This window comes from Salvelinus fontinalis, chromosome 42, assembly GCF_029448725.1.
Source record: "Salvelinus fontinalis isolate EN_2023a chromosome 42, ASM2944872v1, whole genome shotgun sequence".
NCBI classification, from domain to species: Eukaryota; Metazoa; Chordata; class Actinopteri; order Salmoniformes; family Salmonidae; genus Salvelinus; species Salvelinus fontinalis.
This window is the reverse complement of record NC_074706.1, coordinates 17,014,611-17,028,422: the sequence shown is the minus strand read 5'-3', so window position 1 is coordinate 17,028,422 and position 13,812 is coordinate 17,014,611. Positions and strand designations below refer to the sequence as shown.

The window sequence follows — 13,812 nt, the reverse complement described above, 5'->3', positions numbered from 1 at the left end:
GTTATTAAAGTGACTATGCATAGATGACAACAGAGAGTAGCAGTGGTGTAAAGAGGGGATGAATGAGGGGGAAGGGGGGGGGGGGGCACTGCAAATAGTCTGGGTAGCCATTTGACTAGCTGTTCATGAGTCTTATGGCTTGGGGGTAGAAGCTGATTAGAAGCATCTTGGACCTAGACTTGGTGCTCCGGTAGCGCTTGCCATGTGGTAGCAGAAAGAACAGTCTATGACTAGGGTGGCTGGAGTCAAACAATTTTTAGGTCCTTCCTCTGACACCACCTGGTATAGAGGTTCTGGATGGCAGGAAGGTTGGCCCCAGTGATGTACTGGGCTGTTCGCACTACCCTCTGTAGAGCCTTGCGGTCGGAGGCCGAGCAGTTGCCATTCCAGGCAGTGATGCAACCAGTCAGGATGCTCTCGATGATGCAGCTGTAGAACCTTTTGAGGATCTGAGGACCCATGCCAAATCTTTTCAGTCTCCTGAGGGGGGAATAGGTTTTGTCGTGCCCTCTTCATGAAGGTCTTGGTGTGCTTGGACCATGTTAATTTGTTGGTGATGTGGACACCAAGGAACTTGAAGCTCTCAACCTGCTCCACTGCAGCCCCGTCAATGAGAATAGGGGAGCGCTCGGTCCTCTTTTTCCTATAGTCCATAATCATCTCCTTTGTCTTGATCACATTGAGAGAGAGGTTGTTGTCCTGGCACCACACGGCTAGGTCTCTGACCTCCTCCCTATAGGCTGTCTCATCATTGTCGGTGATCAGGCCTGCCACTGTTGTGTCATCTGCAAATTTAATGATGGTGTTGGATCGTGCCTGGCGGTGCAGTCATGAGTGAACAGGGAGTACAGGAGGGGACTGAGCACGCACCCCTTGAGGGGCCCCTGTGTTGAGGATCAGTGTGGCGGACGTGTTGTTACCTACCGTTACCACCTGGGGCGTCCTGTCAGGAAGTCCAGGATCCAGTTGCAAAGGGAGGTGTTTAGTCCCAGGATCCTTAGCTTAATGATGAGCTTTGAGGGCGCTATGGTGTTGAATGCTGAGCTGTAGTCAATGAATAGCATTCTCACATAGCTGTTCCTTTTGTCCAGGTGGGAAAGGGCAGTGTGGAGTGCATTAGAGATTGCGTCATCTGTGGATCTGTTGGGGCGATATGCAAATTGAATTGGGTCTAGGGTTTCTGGGATGATGGTGTTGATGTGAGCCATGACCAGCTTTTCAAAGCACTTCATGGCTACCGACATGAGTGCTACGGGTCGGTAGTCATTTAGGCAGGTTACCTTAGTGTTTTTGGGCACAAGGACTATGGTGGTCTGCTTAAACATGTAGGTATTGCAGACTCGGACAGGGAGAGGTTGAAAATGTCAGGAAAGACACTTGCCAGTTCGTCAGCGCACGCTCGCAGTATACGTCCTGGTAATCCGTCTGGCCCTATGGTCTTGTGAATGTTGACCTGTTTAAAGGTCTTACTCACATCGGCTGCCGGAAAGCGTGATCACACAGTCTTCTGGAACAGCTGGGGCTCTCATGCATGTTTCACATTTATTTGCCTTGAAGCGAGCATAGAATTAGTTTAGTTCATCTGGTCGGCCCGTGTCACTGCCCAGCTCTTGGCTGTGCTTCCATTTGTAGTCTGTAATGGTTAGCAAGCCCTGCCACATCTAACGAGTGTCAGAGCCAGTGTAGTATGACTCGATATTAGTCCTGTATTGATGCTTTGCCTGTTTGATGGTTCGTCGGAGGGTATGCGGGATTTCTTATATGCTTCCGGGTTGGAGTCTCGCTCCTTGAAAGTGGATGCTCTAGCCTTTAGCTGTGTGCGGAGGCTGCATTTAATCCATGGCTTCTGGTTGGGGTATATATGTACGGTCACTGTGGGGATGACGTCATCGATGCACTTATTGATGAAGCCAATGACTGATGTGGTGTACTCCTCAATGCCGTGGGAGGAATCCCGGAACATATTCCAGTCTGTGCTAAAAAAATAGTCCTGTAGCTTAGTGTCTGCTTCCTCTGACCACTTTTTTATTGATCTAGTCATTGGTGCTTCCTGCTTTAATTTTAGCTTGTAAGCAGGAATGCCAAATGGAGGGCGAGGGAGAGCTTTGTATGCGTCTCTGTGTGTGGAGTATAGGTGGTCAAGAGTTTTTTTTCCTCTGGTTGCACATTTAAGATGCTGATAGAAATTTGGTGAAACGGATTTAAGTTTCCCTGCATTAAAGTCCTCGGCTACAAGGAGTGTTTGCTTATGGCGGAATACAGCTCATTCATTGCTGTCTTAGTGCCAGCCTTTGACTGTGGTGGTATGTAAACAGCTAGAAAGAATACAGATAAACTCTCTCGGTAGGTAGTGTGGTCTACAGCTTATCATGAGATACTCTACCTCAGGCGAGCAATAGCTCGAGACTTCCTTAGATATCGTGCACCAGCTGTTGTTTAAAAAATACATAGACCGCCTCCCCTTGTTCTATCCTGCCGGTACATTGTTTAGCCACAACTCCGTGAAGCATAAGATGTTAGTTTTTAATGTCCCGTTGGTATTTTAATCTTCCGCGTAACTTGTTGATTTTATTCTCCAAAGATTGTACATTTGCTAGCTGAATGGAGGGAAGTTGGGATTTATTCGATCGCCTACAAATTTTCAGAAGCCAGCCCGACCTTCGGCCCCTCTTTCTCCGCCTCCTCTTCATGCAGATCACGTATATCCTTGCGTCTGGCTCGTCAGTGTCAAAAAAATTAATTCTGCTAGTCCGTGGTGAGTAATCGCAGTCCTGATGTCTAGAAGTTATTTTCGTTCATAAGAGACAGTATCGACAACATTATGTACAAAATAAGTTACGAACACAAATAAACAAACAAAAAAACACAATTGGCTGGGGGCATGTAAAACGTCTGCCTTCTTCTCGGGCGCCATCTTCACCTGTGTGTGTGTGTGCACGTGCGAGTGTATGAGTTAACTGCCAGAGCCAATGTTATTTGATCTTATCAAGAGTTGCATTACACCTAACCAGACACACAGATCCAGACACAAATGAACATTAAAAACCCCAATCTATCCCTCAGTCTTATACTCATACGTGCCTCTTAATCTGTAGGGTGATTGCAACAACAAAAAATGCTCCCCTCTCTTAGAACATTTCTCCAAAAAGTACGATCTTTGTCTCCATGTGCAGTTGCAAACCGTAGTCTGGCTTTTTTATGGCAGTTTTGGAGCAGTGGCTTCTTCCTTGCTGAGTGACCTTTCAGGTTATGTCGATATAGGACTCGTTTTACTGTGGATATAGATACTTTTGTACCTGTTTCCTTCAGCATCTTCACAAGATCCTTTGCTGTTGTTCTGGGATTGATTTGCACTTTTCGCACCAAAGTACGTTCATCTCTAGCAGACAGAACACGTCTCCTACCTGAGCGGTATGGCGGCTGCATGGTCCCATGGTGTTTATACTTGCGTACTATTGTTTGTACAGATGAACGTGGTATCTTCAGGCGTTTGGAAATTGCTCCCAAGGATGAACCACACTTGAAGAGGTCTAGAATTCTAGAATTTCTTCTGAGATCTTGGATAATTTCTTTTGATTTTCCCATGATGTCAAACAAAGAGGCACTGAGTTTGAAGGTAGGCCTTGAAAAACATCCACAGGTACACCTCCAATTGACTCAAATGATGTCAATTAGCCTATCAGAAGCTTCTAAAGCCATGACATCATTTTCTGGAATTTTCCAAGCTGTTTAAAGGCACAGTCAACTTGGCGTTTGTAAACTTCTGACCCACTAGAATTGTGATACAGTGAAATAATCTGTCTGTAAACAATTGTTGGAAAAATGACTTGTGTCATGCACAAAGTAGATGACCTAACCAACTTGCCAAAACTATAGTTTGTTAACAAGAAGTTTGTGGAGTGGTTGAAAAACGAGTTTTAATGACTCAAACCTAAGTGTATGTAAACTTCCGACTTCAACTGTATGTTATACACATGATATTTCTACAGTTGCCTGTGATGTTTACCCTTACTTGCTTCACTTAATTGCCCCTAAGTAAAGTTGTATCGAATTGAATTAAATGAAATACTTGAAACACCAGCAGCAAATAAAAGACACAAGGAACCCAAATGTTTTTTTTTTATGAATAATTTATTGCCAGTAGGAAAGCGTGAGCTAGTGGCAGTATTCAATAAAAACCTTAACAAGACCATAGCACTGCTCACACCCACATTGACATCTGAAAAAGTCAAGTGTCTATGGATAACTTTGCACTATAAATATATTGGGTCCCATTTTCGTGGTGGAAAAATAAAGAGGTTCCAAAGTCGCCATGTACAAACAAACAAATAAAAAATAGAACAACACAAGAATATGCAGTCGCTCATCGAAGACCCTTTTTGAAATGAGCAGGAGACGATCAACTTTCAACGGATACATCGTGTTTTGGAAAAGCAGAGCTCTTCTCTTTTGTTAAATAGGTTTCAGTTTTTTCTTCTTGTGAATGAAGGAACAGTAAGGCTGATAATGTAGCACACCATTTAACTTGGTTTTTTTTTGGGGGGGGGGAAACAAAAGCTTAAAATATCTACAAAACCTAGTAAACCTTGAAATCAAAACTGTACATTTAAATTTACATTGAAAATGAACGAGGATTTGTATCAAAAATCAGTTTGCACGGTTTAACCTCTACAAATACAGATATCACCTTGAATTCGGTGTTTAATTCATCATAATCGTTATTGTGTCAATGGTTTTCTTTTTTTACTTCGTAGTTGTACATCAATGTAGTTGTCCGTCAGACATTTCTTGTGCATAATTGACACTTACTTAAAGCAATGGCACATCCAACTCAAACACGGGTATTTTTCCAGTACTGCAGGAGTTGGACTGAGTAGATAGAGGAGGCTATGGGGTCCAGTGCTAAATGATATCTCCTTGAAGACACTGCCGCCCAGCCAAGCAGCCTTCAGAGTAAGACCAGTCCACATTACTCCTGTTTAGGTGAACAAATGCATTGCTCTGTGTGTGTACAGTGCCTTGTGAAAGTATTCACCACCCCTTTCGCATTTTTCCTATTTTGTTGCCTTACAATCTGGAATTAAAATAGATTTTTTTGGTGGTTTGTATCATTTGATTTACACAACATGCCTACCTCTTTGAAGATGCAAAATATTGTTAAACAAGAAATAAGACAAAAAAAATTAAAACTTGAGTGTGCATAACTATTCACCCCCCCCCCCCCAAAGTAAATACTGTGGAGCCACATTTTGCAGCAATTACAGCTGCAAGTCTCTTGGGGTATGTCTCTATAAGCCTGGCACATCTAACCACTGGGATTTTTGCCCATTCTTATAGGCAAAACTGCTCCAGCTCCTTCATGTTGGATGGGTTCATGCTGGTGTTCAGCAATCTTTAAGTCATACCACAGATTCTCAATTGGATTGATGTCTGGGCTTTGACTAGGCCATTCCAAGACCTGGCCATGGTGTTCTCGGGGTGATGAGAGGTGTTGGGTTTGTGCCAGACATAGTGTTTTCCTTGTTGGCGAAAAATGCTCAAATATAGTCTCATCTGACCAGAGTACCTTCTTCCATATGTTTGGGGAGTCTCACACATGCCTTATTTTTTTCTTTAAGTAATGGCTTTCTTTCTGGTCACTTTTCTGTAAAGCCCAGCTCTGTGGAGTGTACGGCTTAAAGTGTTCCTATGGACAGATACTCCAATCTCCGCTGTGGAGCTTTGCAGCTCCTTCAGGGTTATCTTTGTTGCCTCTCTGATTAATGCCCTCCTTGCCTGCTCCGTGAGTATTGGTGGGCAGCCCTCTCTTGGCAGGTTTATTGTGTTGCCATATTCTTTCCATTTTTTAATAATGGTTTTAATGGTGCTCTATGGGATGTTCAAAGTTTTCAGATATTTTTTTATAACCCAACCCTGATCTGTACTTCTCCACTCCCTGACCTGTTTGGAGAGCTCCTTGGTCTTCATGGTGCCACTTGCTTGGTGGTTCCCCTTGCTTAGTGGTGTTGCAGACTCTGGGGCCTTTCAGAACAGGTGTGTATATATACTGAGATCATGTGACAGATCACGTGACACTTAGATTTCACACAGGTGGACTTTATTTAATTAATTATGTGACTTCTGAAGGTAATTGGTTGAACCAGATCTTATTTAGGGTCTTCATAGCAAAGGGGGTGAATACATATGCACGCACCACTTTTCCGTTTGTAATTTTTTTGAAACAAGTAATTTTTTTCGTTTCACTTCACCAATTTGGACTATTATGTGTATGTCCATTACATGAAATACAAATAAAAATCTATTTAAATTACAGGTTGTAATGCAACAAAATAGGAAAAAACACCAAGGGGGTGAATACTTTTGCATGGCACTGTATGTATAAGTGTGTCTGTGTCAGTGTAGTGTCTCTTTGTGTTGTGTGCAGTTGTAGTGTGTACATACACGGGTAGAGGGGGTTAACATACACGGGTAGAGGGGGTTAACATAAGGTAGAGATGGATGGGTGGGGGGGATTGGGGGGAGGTTCAGGCACTTTTGTTTGGATCCAGTGTCAGACTTCAGTGTGCTGTTGGGAGTCCAGTGCGGGAATGGCCAGCCGCTCAAAGTGTTCCTCGTCACCACTCTCATAGTCGCTCATCATGACCTCTGACTCCTCGCAGCACGCCGACATGTCCGAGCAGGAGGCCGTGGATGTGTACAGGGACATGGACATGTTGTCCAGCACCGGCGCCTCAAAGTCCCCCCGCCCGTACCCCATGGGGTAGCCGCCACGGTAGCTGCTGGCGCCGCCCATGGTGGAGGTCGGGGTGGAGTTGGTGGCGGCCATGGAGCTTCCCCGGCCCAGGCTGCCCTCAGCGTCGCTGGGGTAGTGGTGGTGCGGTAGGTACTGGTTAAGGCTATAGAGCTGGGGCAGTGGTGGGCGGTGGCGTACCCCCGAGGCCGAACTCGAACCTGGGCTGCCAGGAGGCGCCAGGTCCCTCCGGGGTGGTTCCAGGGTGGCGTAGCGGTCGCCATACTCGGATAGCGGCGGCGGGGGCAGGTCCTCGTGGGCGGGGAAGTCCTCTGGCGGCAGCGGGAAGTCGCTCTCGATGTCGTAGCCGCCGGGGTAGTAGTCAGTATCGATGGCGTTCGGGTCACTGTACAGGGGGGCCGGGGACTCCACGACCTCATACTGCGGGAACTCCTGGATTCCAGGAAGTTGAACACTTGGCATCCAATCAGATGTGTCCCAGTGATAGCCTGTTGGACAGGATGCAAAGAATTAGACACCACAGGTCCCACCACCCTACCCCTCAAAGCACACACACACACACACACACACACACACACACACACACACACACACACACACACACACACACACACACACACACACACACACACACACAGATCAGATTACATACATGTACACAACAGCAGCATATTAGTGTTAAAAACCCACACCATGCAATTTTCACGACACACCAACACATTCAGTTGGATGTGTTAAAAAATAAACACAAAAATCACAAAACAGTTTAAAATGCACACACGTTCTTTGCAAATACACACACGTTCTTTGCAAATACACACGTACACACACATAGTATAAACAAATACTGATTAAGATATACTTGAAATACACTTGAAACAGACACTTTTACTACATGTACTGCTTTTATGGAGTGGTTTATGCTGAGATCATTTCAAAATGGGGGTGAATACGATTAGTGATTTTCAAAGCAACGTTTCAAACAGTTTCTTTAAAGTTGTCTCAAAGTTTTTTAGTGTCAGACATCAAAGGAATCTAACTTCATTCAACGTGGGACTGTTATAGTTACTGGGGGAAAGGGGGAACACAAAACACATTGTAGTGTCTACATGAGGGATTTGAATTGAAGTACTGTGACAAAATTAGTTTGCAAGTTTAGTTAAAATTATCGATATATTTTTTTCAACCAAATAATGCTTACACATTTCCAGTCTTATTTCCTCACAGCATCTACGTCATGCAAAAGATTGTTTTGTTGGTTGACAGTAAGGGGGGGAAACACCACTGGGCTTCAGGCAAAAAAATGACAAAACAGTCACCTCTTGGGTTCTTGAGATCATGAGCCAAAAAAGACTCTTTAGACGAGGCGAGACGGGAGAGGAGAGAGGGAGAACAAGTCAAGTTAAGAACCTGAGAGAGAAAAGCCCAGAACAAGAATATAACATGATAAAAAACACCTACTGCTCTGAGTAAAGATACACGCTTACAATACAAACAACGGTAGTGCCATTTTCTTAAACAGTCAATCGAGGGGCAAGGGAAATTAACCTAGCACCTTCCAAAAGATACTTTTGCTGCTCTGTTAATTGGCCAATCGTGTGAGACATTTCAATTTTGAGACTCAAATTACAATAATTTGGATGACAATGAAATGAGGCATATCATTGGATAAGGAAATGGCATCTCCGAGGGCTAACTCATCATCCTGACACTGAGGACGGAGCACGAAACTACCAGACGTGGGTTAAAATAGTATTCCAAATCATTTTAAACTGTGCTTGCCTGTTGCAATGGAACCAATGGAAATGTATTTTTAAAGTGCAAACTCCGCCCACCTGCTACTCCAGGAAGCGGAAGCAAACACTCAAAGTACTTGAAAGATTTCAAATAGTATTTGAACCCAGGTCTGGAAACTATGGAACGCCACCACACAGTAACACCACAGACGACTAACAAGTAGTGAGGTGATAGTAGTAAAAAAAGGTACCTTCTCCTTCCACCGAGTCAATAACAGAGTTGACAAGGTGGATGACCGTCACTATGGAGGCTTGTGAAAGGTAAGGGAAAGGAGCAGATGAGGAATATTTTCACATTAGTACAAATGGTTTGGAAAAACAAACCAAACCAAAATGGACGAGCACGTTTGCGTCGGGAAACGTTTCTCGAACGTCGGTTTGACGTTTCCCTACAAAAACATTTCCCCCCCCTGTGTTGCTTTGAAGCGTATGGAGTGTTTGGTTGGGGGGGGGGTAGGACGAAGAAGGAAGGGTAAGACTTTGACTGCATGATGTTGAAGGATGTCTACATTGGATGTTTGGGTTTCAATGGTTGGTCACAAACACAGAGGTGGAACGGGACACGGTGGAGAGGGAGTTTGGTCTTTGTGCAGGAGAACACACAGCAACAACATCCGAAGATGCTGGGGGTGCCATTGACAGTACGGAAGGAAGGATCAGAGAAATTCTCAAGGATAAAAATGCCTTTCCAGCCCTAAAATAGCGAAGACTATATTTTGTCCAAATACAGTGAAACATTTAAAAAAAAAAAAATACTTCAAAGTTGAAATATTTTCTATATAGATATACTGTAAAGATATCTATGATAAATACATTAGATCTATGTATCAGAAATCCAGCATGTTTTCACGGTCAGGTTAAGGGTAAGTACAGATGAAGGTTGTGGTGATTGATGGCAAACACATTCCCCACAACCCAATGGGAAATGAGGGCAGATATGGGAGAAGAACCATCATATGTACTTTATACCCTTGCTTAATTCTCCTCGCTGTCTTCTTCAAACATCCATCCGTGGCTAGATTTTGTTTTAAAAGAAACACATGCGAAAAGAGACAAACAAAAAAAGGGACATAAAAGTAAATAAAAGAAAATAACTTAAAATCATGTTATGATGCTAATTTGCTAACTTCCTTGGCTAATGCCAATTTACCCTCTTGCCACTTCAGTGGGACAGCCTGTACAAGCAAGCCTGGTTTGCGGCTAGGGCTGAGTAGAGGGCGAGAGAGAAAAAAGAAAGAGACCGACAACAGAAAGGCTTTTTTATTCCTGGAGAATCTGGCAATTTTTAAAAATCTTTGATCGCTTCCTTCTGTACCGAGGTGATTGAGGACTTACAAGCTGACCCCTAGTTAAAACCGTGTTCTGGGTCTGTGGACCGATTTGATCCAAATGGGAACTGAAGCCCCGCAGCAAAGAGGGAGAGAAAAGAACACATGACCCCACAGAGCCACCGCTGCAGCCAACCACGGCATGCAAAGAGCGATGATTAGCATGTAGCATGTATACAAGTCAACTACAGCCAAGGGGCCACTCTACAAAGAACTGTAGTCAAACAAGAACCAGACGACTTTTCCACAAGCATCCCCACGTTTGCCTTCCACTGCAAATATGCAAGAGTCTGATGTACTTCCTCGGAATTCAGAAATATACAACCAAAGTACATATTTAGATCTATATTAAGAACAAATATGGGTCTGCAAGACGACCAAACGTGGTTCATTTCGGGTATAATTCAATCTAGTCAATACATTAGGACATTTATCAATGAAAAGAGGTTGACCATTTCTGTTCAGATACATACCGTTATCGTCACAGGACTCGGATTGGAAGGAGCTGAGGGACTGGACCTCAGACATACTGCCCCCGGTGTTGTAGTGACAGGCACTGTCCTCCACTGGCTTCTTGGTCAAACAGTGATCCATGTCGACTACCTTAGCTGGAGTACAGAAGCACATACACACAGACAAACAGAGATGTAAGTTGGTGAAGTAGTATGTCCGGAAGAGACTACACGCAGGGATTTGCTACATTTCTACTGTGATCAAGTTCGATGGTTTTTGTACGTTGGCTTTAGTATTGGACACGAGGGTTGGGAGATATTTGCCCCTTTAATAACTAGATAGATTATTCCAGACTGTACAATTGATGTCTTTATTTAGAATATTATTGTCACATTCTCATTAAACAATCTCAGTATGGCGGAAAAATAAGGCTTTGTTAATTCATTTAGACATATTGATACAGCCAAACTGATAGAACTGCACAGTTTTGATTTGTAAAGCTCAAAAAGAGTGTAGTCTTGCATGTTACGATATACCGTCTTGCACTTCAAGATAATATCAAATATCACGATAGTCGATTTAATCATATATCGGCCCAACCCCATTGGACACACCATGAATGATGTGAAGGTAATTCCACCAATCAGCCTGACAAATCTATAGTAGGGAATCTACAAATACTAATCAACAATAAAGATATGGACTGAAGTAAAGGAACTTTACCGTCATACTCGTAGTCCCAGCTGGGCTTCTGGATGGAGTCGCTGTCGGAGACCGAGTTGGAGGGCGGCGGCGGAGGCAGGTTGGGCGCCACGCTGCACACGGCAACCGTCTTGCGGTGTCCGTGCATCGTGTCCGGGTTGAACGTGCTGAACTCGGGGTGCTCGGGGATAGCCGAGCCCTCAAACGAGTTGCGGTCCAGGTTGTTGCGCGAATCGCTGGGGATGCTGGGTGTGTACGAGCTGGGCCGAACAGGCACCTGCGGCGGAATGTCCGAGTAAATGTTCTTACAGAGCTTTGCGTCAAAGTAGGGCCGCTGGAGGAAGGAGTGCGGCGCTCCTAAACCTCCCGGGCTGCGATTGTCGTCGTCAGACTTGGACTTTCTTCGGCACGCCCTCTTGCGGATGACCACGAAGAGGACGACCAGGAGGAAAATGGAGGCCACAAAGACCACAATACCGATGATTTCTTCAAGGCCGATGTTCCAGGAGGTGGAGACGAACTCGTTGCGGACCTCGGAGCGGAGTTCGCATAGCCAGCCGATGTAGCCCAGGGAGCAGTTGCAGGTGTACGAGCCGTAGGTGTTCTGGCATTGGCCGCCGTTGGAGCATGGGTTCTTCAGGCACTCGTCCACATCACTGAGGCACCTGCACCGCGACAAAGGACAGGGAGGATCAGGAGACAGGAACACATTGACAGTAAAAGAACACATTGACAGTAAAAGATAGTAGTTTGGCATATCTACTACTGGAGAAACTGTGGCCTTGAGAAGTAAGATGGCCGCCCTTTGTGCACACATACCTGTCACCCTGGAATCCCTGTTCACACTCACACACAGGACCATCCAGGCTGTCAATGCACTTCCCACTGTTTTTACAGGGGTTGTCTGTGCAGTATGGTCCCACCTGGCACCTGTAGCGAAAAGATACGTATTCAATACAGCAGCCTAGACCCAAGAGTAATGAGAAATAACCCCATTACTTCCCGACAGTCACTGATCCAATGCTTAATCCTAGTATCTTAGAGAATGATCTATACGCGTGCATGTGATTTCAGCTCTGCGGAAACGCTCAATGCCCTTTCCCACAGTGCAACGCTTCCGTTTTTTTATCAACGCGAGCTCAGGCTCGATTTTCATTTCAGGTTGAGCGAATGGAGGGCTGACAGATGTTACTCTTGATGGAGAATGCGGAGCCCTGGATAGGAGCAACAACAAAAAATACGGGATGATGGATATGGGAACGCAGATAAGCTGAGATGGTTTCCGCCGCCAAATATTTATACAACACATGCCAAAACAGAATATTTCTTTGAAAATGTTTGAAATTGAACATTGAAATTGGTAAGAGGGCATCATTTTTAATACCATGCTTATAACAAGTAATAAATCATTATATCTGCCAGCAAAAGTCAGGGTAAATGGCTCGTCTGAGCTCCCAAATCTATAATTCCATTTTCCCCCTTAAACAGTCACTATGTTAATTAAAGTATCAGATCTATAGGAAAGAGACAGATTCATACCGTTGTCCTGAGTACTGCCCTCTGCACTGGCAGTAGAGGTCGTCGCCGCGTGGCACGCAGGTCCCCCCGTACAGGCAGGGGTTGGAGGCACACGGGCTGATGCCAATCTCACAGTGAGTACCCATGAACGAAGCCTTGCACTTACAGAAGTAACCTGGTGAAACAGCAGAGAAGGCATAAGAGAAAAGGTTGGACATTTCATTGTAATTGTGTGTTCACAGAGCTGTGGGGAAAACAAGTTTGGATTGAGGAATGAGGATTCCGGCTGTATACTTTAACTTTGGGTTCAGAAACACACATTTGGATGACAACGTAATCATCTTTAAATAATGAAATGTTGGGTATTATAAGCAGACTAGGTTGAGGAGCTTAACTAAGCAGCTTGAGTAAACACGACACCAAGCCACAAAACCCACAACGGGAGCTTCGTACCTTCGTTGGCCAGTGAGGAGCAGCTGCCCCCGTTGGTACAGGGGTTGCTGGAGCAGCCCTCGGTGGCGGGCGCCAGCACGCACCCGGGAGCCACGTCCACCACGTCCTCCAGCACGGCGTGGGCACCACGCGCCTTGGTGTTGAGCGGCAGCTCTTGGCCGTTGAGCATGATGGCTTCCACGCAGCCTCGGAGCCCATTGGTGACGGGCAAACTGCGACCGTGGCGCCCGGCTGTGGAAGAGGGGTGCTGGCGCACATGCCCGCCGAAGTAGACACTGTTGTCCAGGTTGAGTGTGCGCAGAGTACCCGGCGCTGTGCCCGAGGCGGCGTGCACGCGGTCCAGGACTAGCTTGGCGTAGTTGCCATCCACCTCGAGGGTGACCGTGTGCCAGTCACCGTCGTTGACCTGGGTGCTGTGTACAGAGACGATTCCCGGGCCGCTGCCGCAGTCAAACTTGTACTGCAGGCGGCCATTCACAATCTGACGGAAGGAGAAAGGGAGAGAGAGAAGTTAGGCCCTGTCCAGATAGAACCGCTAGTCCCTACCCACCATAGGAACTTCTGAAGCTCTAACCAGATTGGATAAGTATCAGCAATATGGCAAAATGTTCATCTAGCCAAGGCGGGGCTACCATAATTAAGCAATAAGGAACGAGGGGGTGTGATACATGGCCAATATACCACTGCTAAGGGCTGTTCTTAACTGGTTACAAATGTAATTAGAGCAGTAAAAATAAATGTTCTAGCAGGGCAGAAATTTGACGGACTGACCTGTTGGAATGGTGGCATCCTATGACGGTGCCACGCTGAA

At 45.4% G+C, this 13,812-nt stretch overlaps 1 protein-coding gene across 10 annotated transcripts in view; it reads right to left on the bottom strand.

Moving 5' to 3' along the window:
- Positions 1–4,112: 4,112 nt before the first annotated feature.
- Positions 4,113–13,812, bottom strand: part of LOC129840915 (protocadherin Fat 1-like) — a 105,804-nt gene continuing 96,104 nt past the window's right edge. For 3 of the 10 annotated variants that reach the window (XM_055908938.1, XM_055908937.1, XM_055908940.1), the window contains 8 exons: positions 13,002–13,482; positions 12,570–12,723; positions 11,850–11,960; positions 11,052–11,695; positions 10,349–10,483; positions 8,739–8,798; positions 8,071–8,106; positions 4,113–7,239 (listed from right to left, as the gene is read on the bottom strand). In XM_055908938.1, coding sequence (XP_055764913.1) covers positions 6,551–7,239; positions 8,071–8,106; positions 8,739–8,798; positions 10,349–10,483; positions 11,052–11,695; positions 11,850–11,960; positions 12,570–12,723; positions 13,002–13,482 — 2,310 coding nt within the window. In that variant the 3' untranslated portion in view covers positions 4,113–6,550. The other 7 variants (XM_055908942.1, XM_055908943.1, XM_055908944.1 and 4 more) reach the window with 6 other exon arrangements.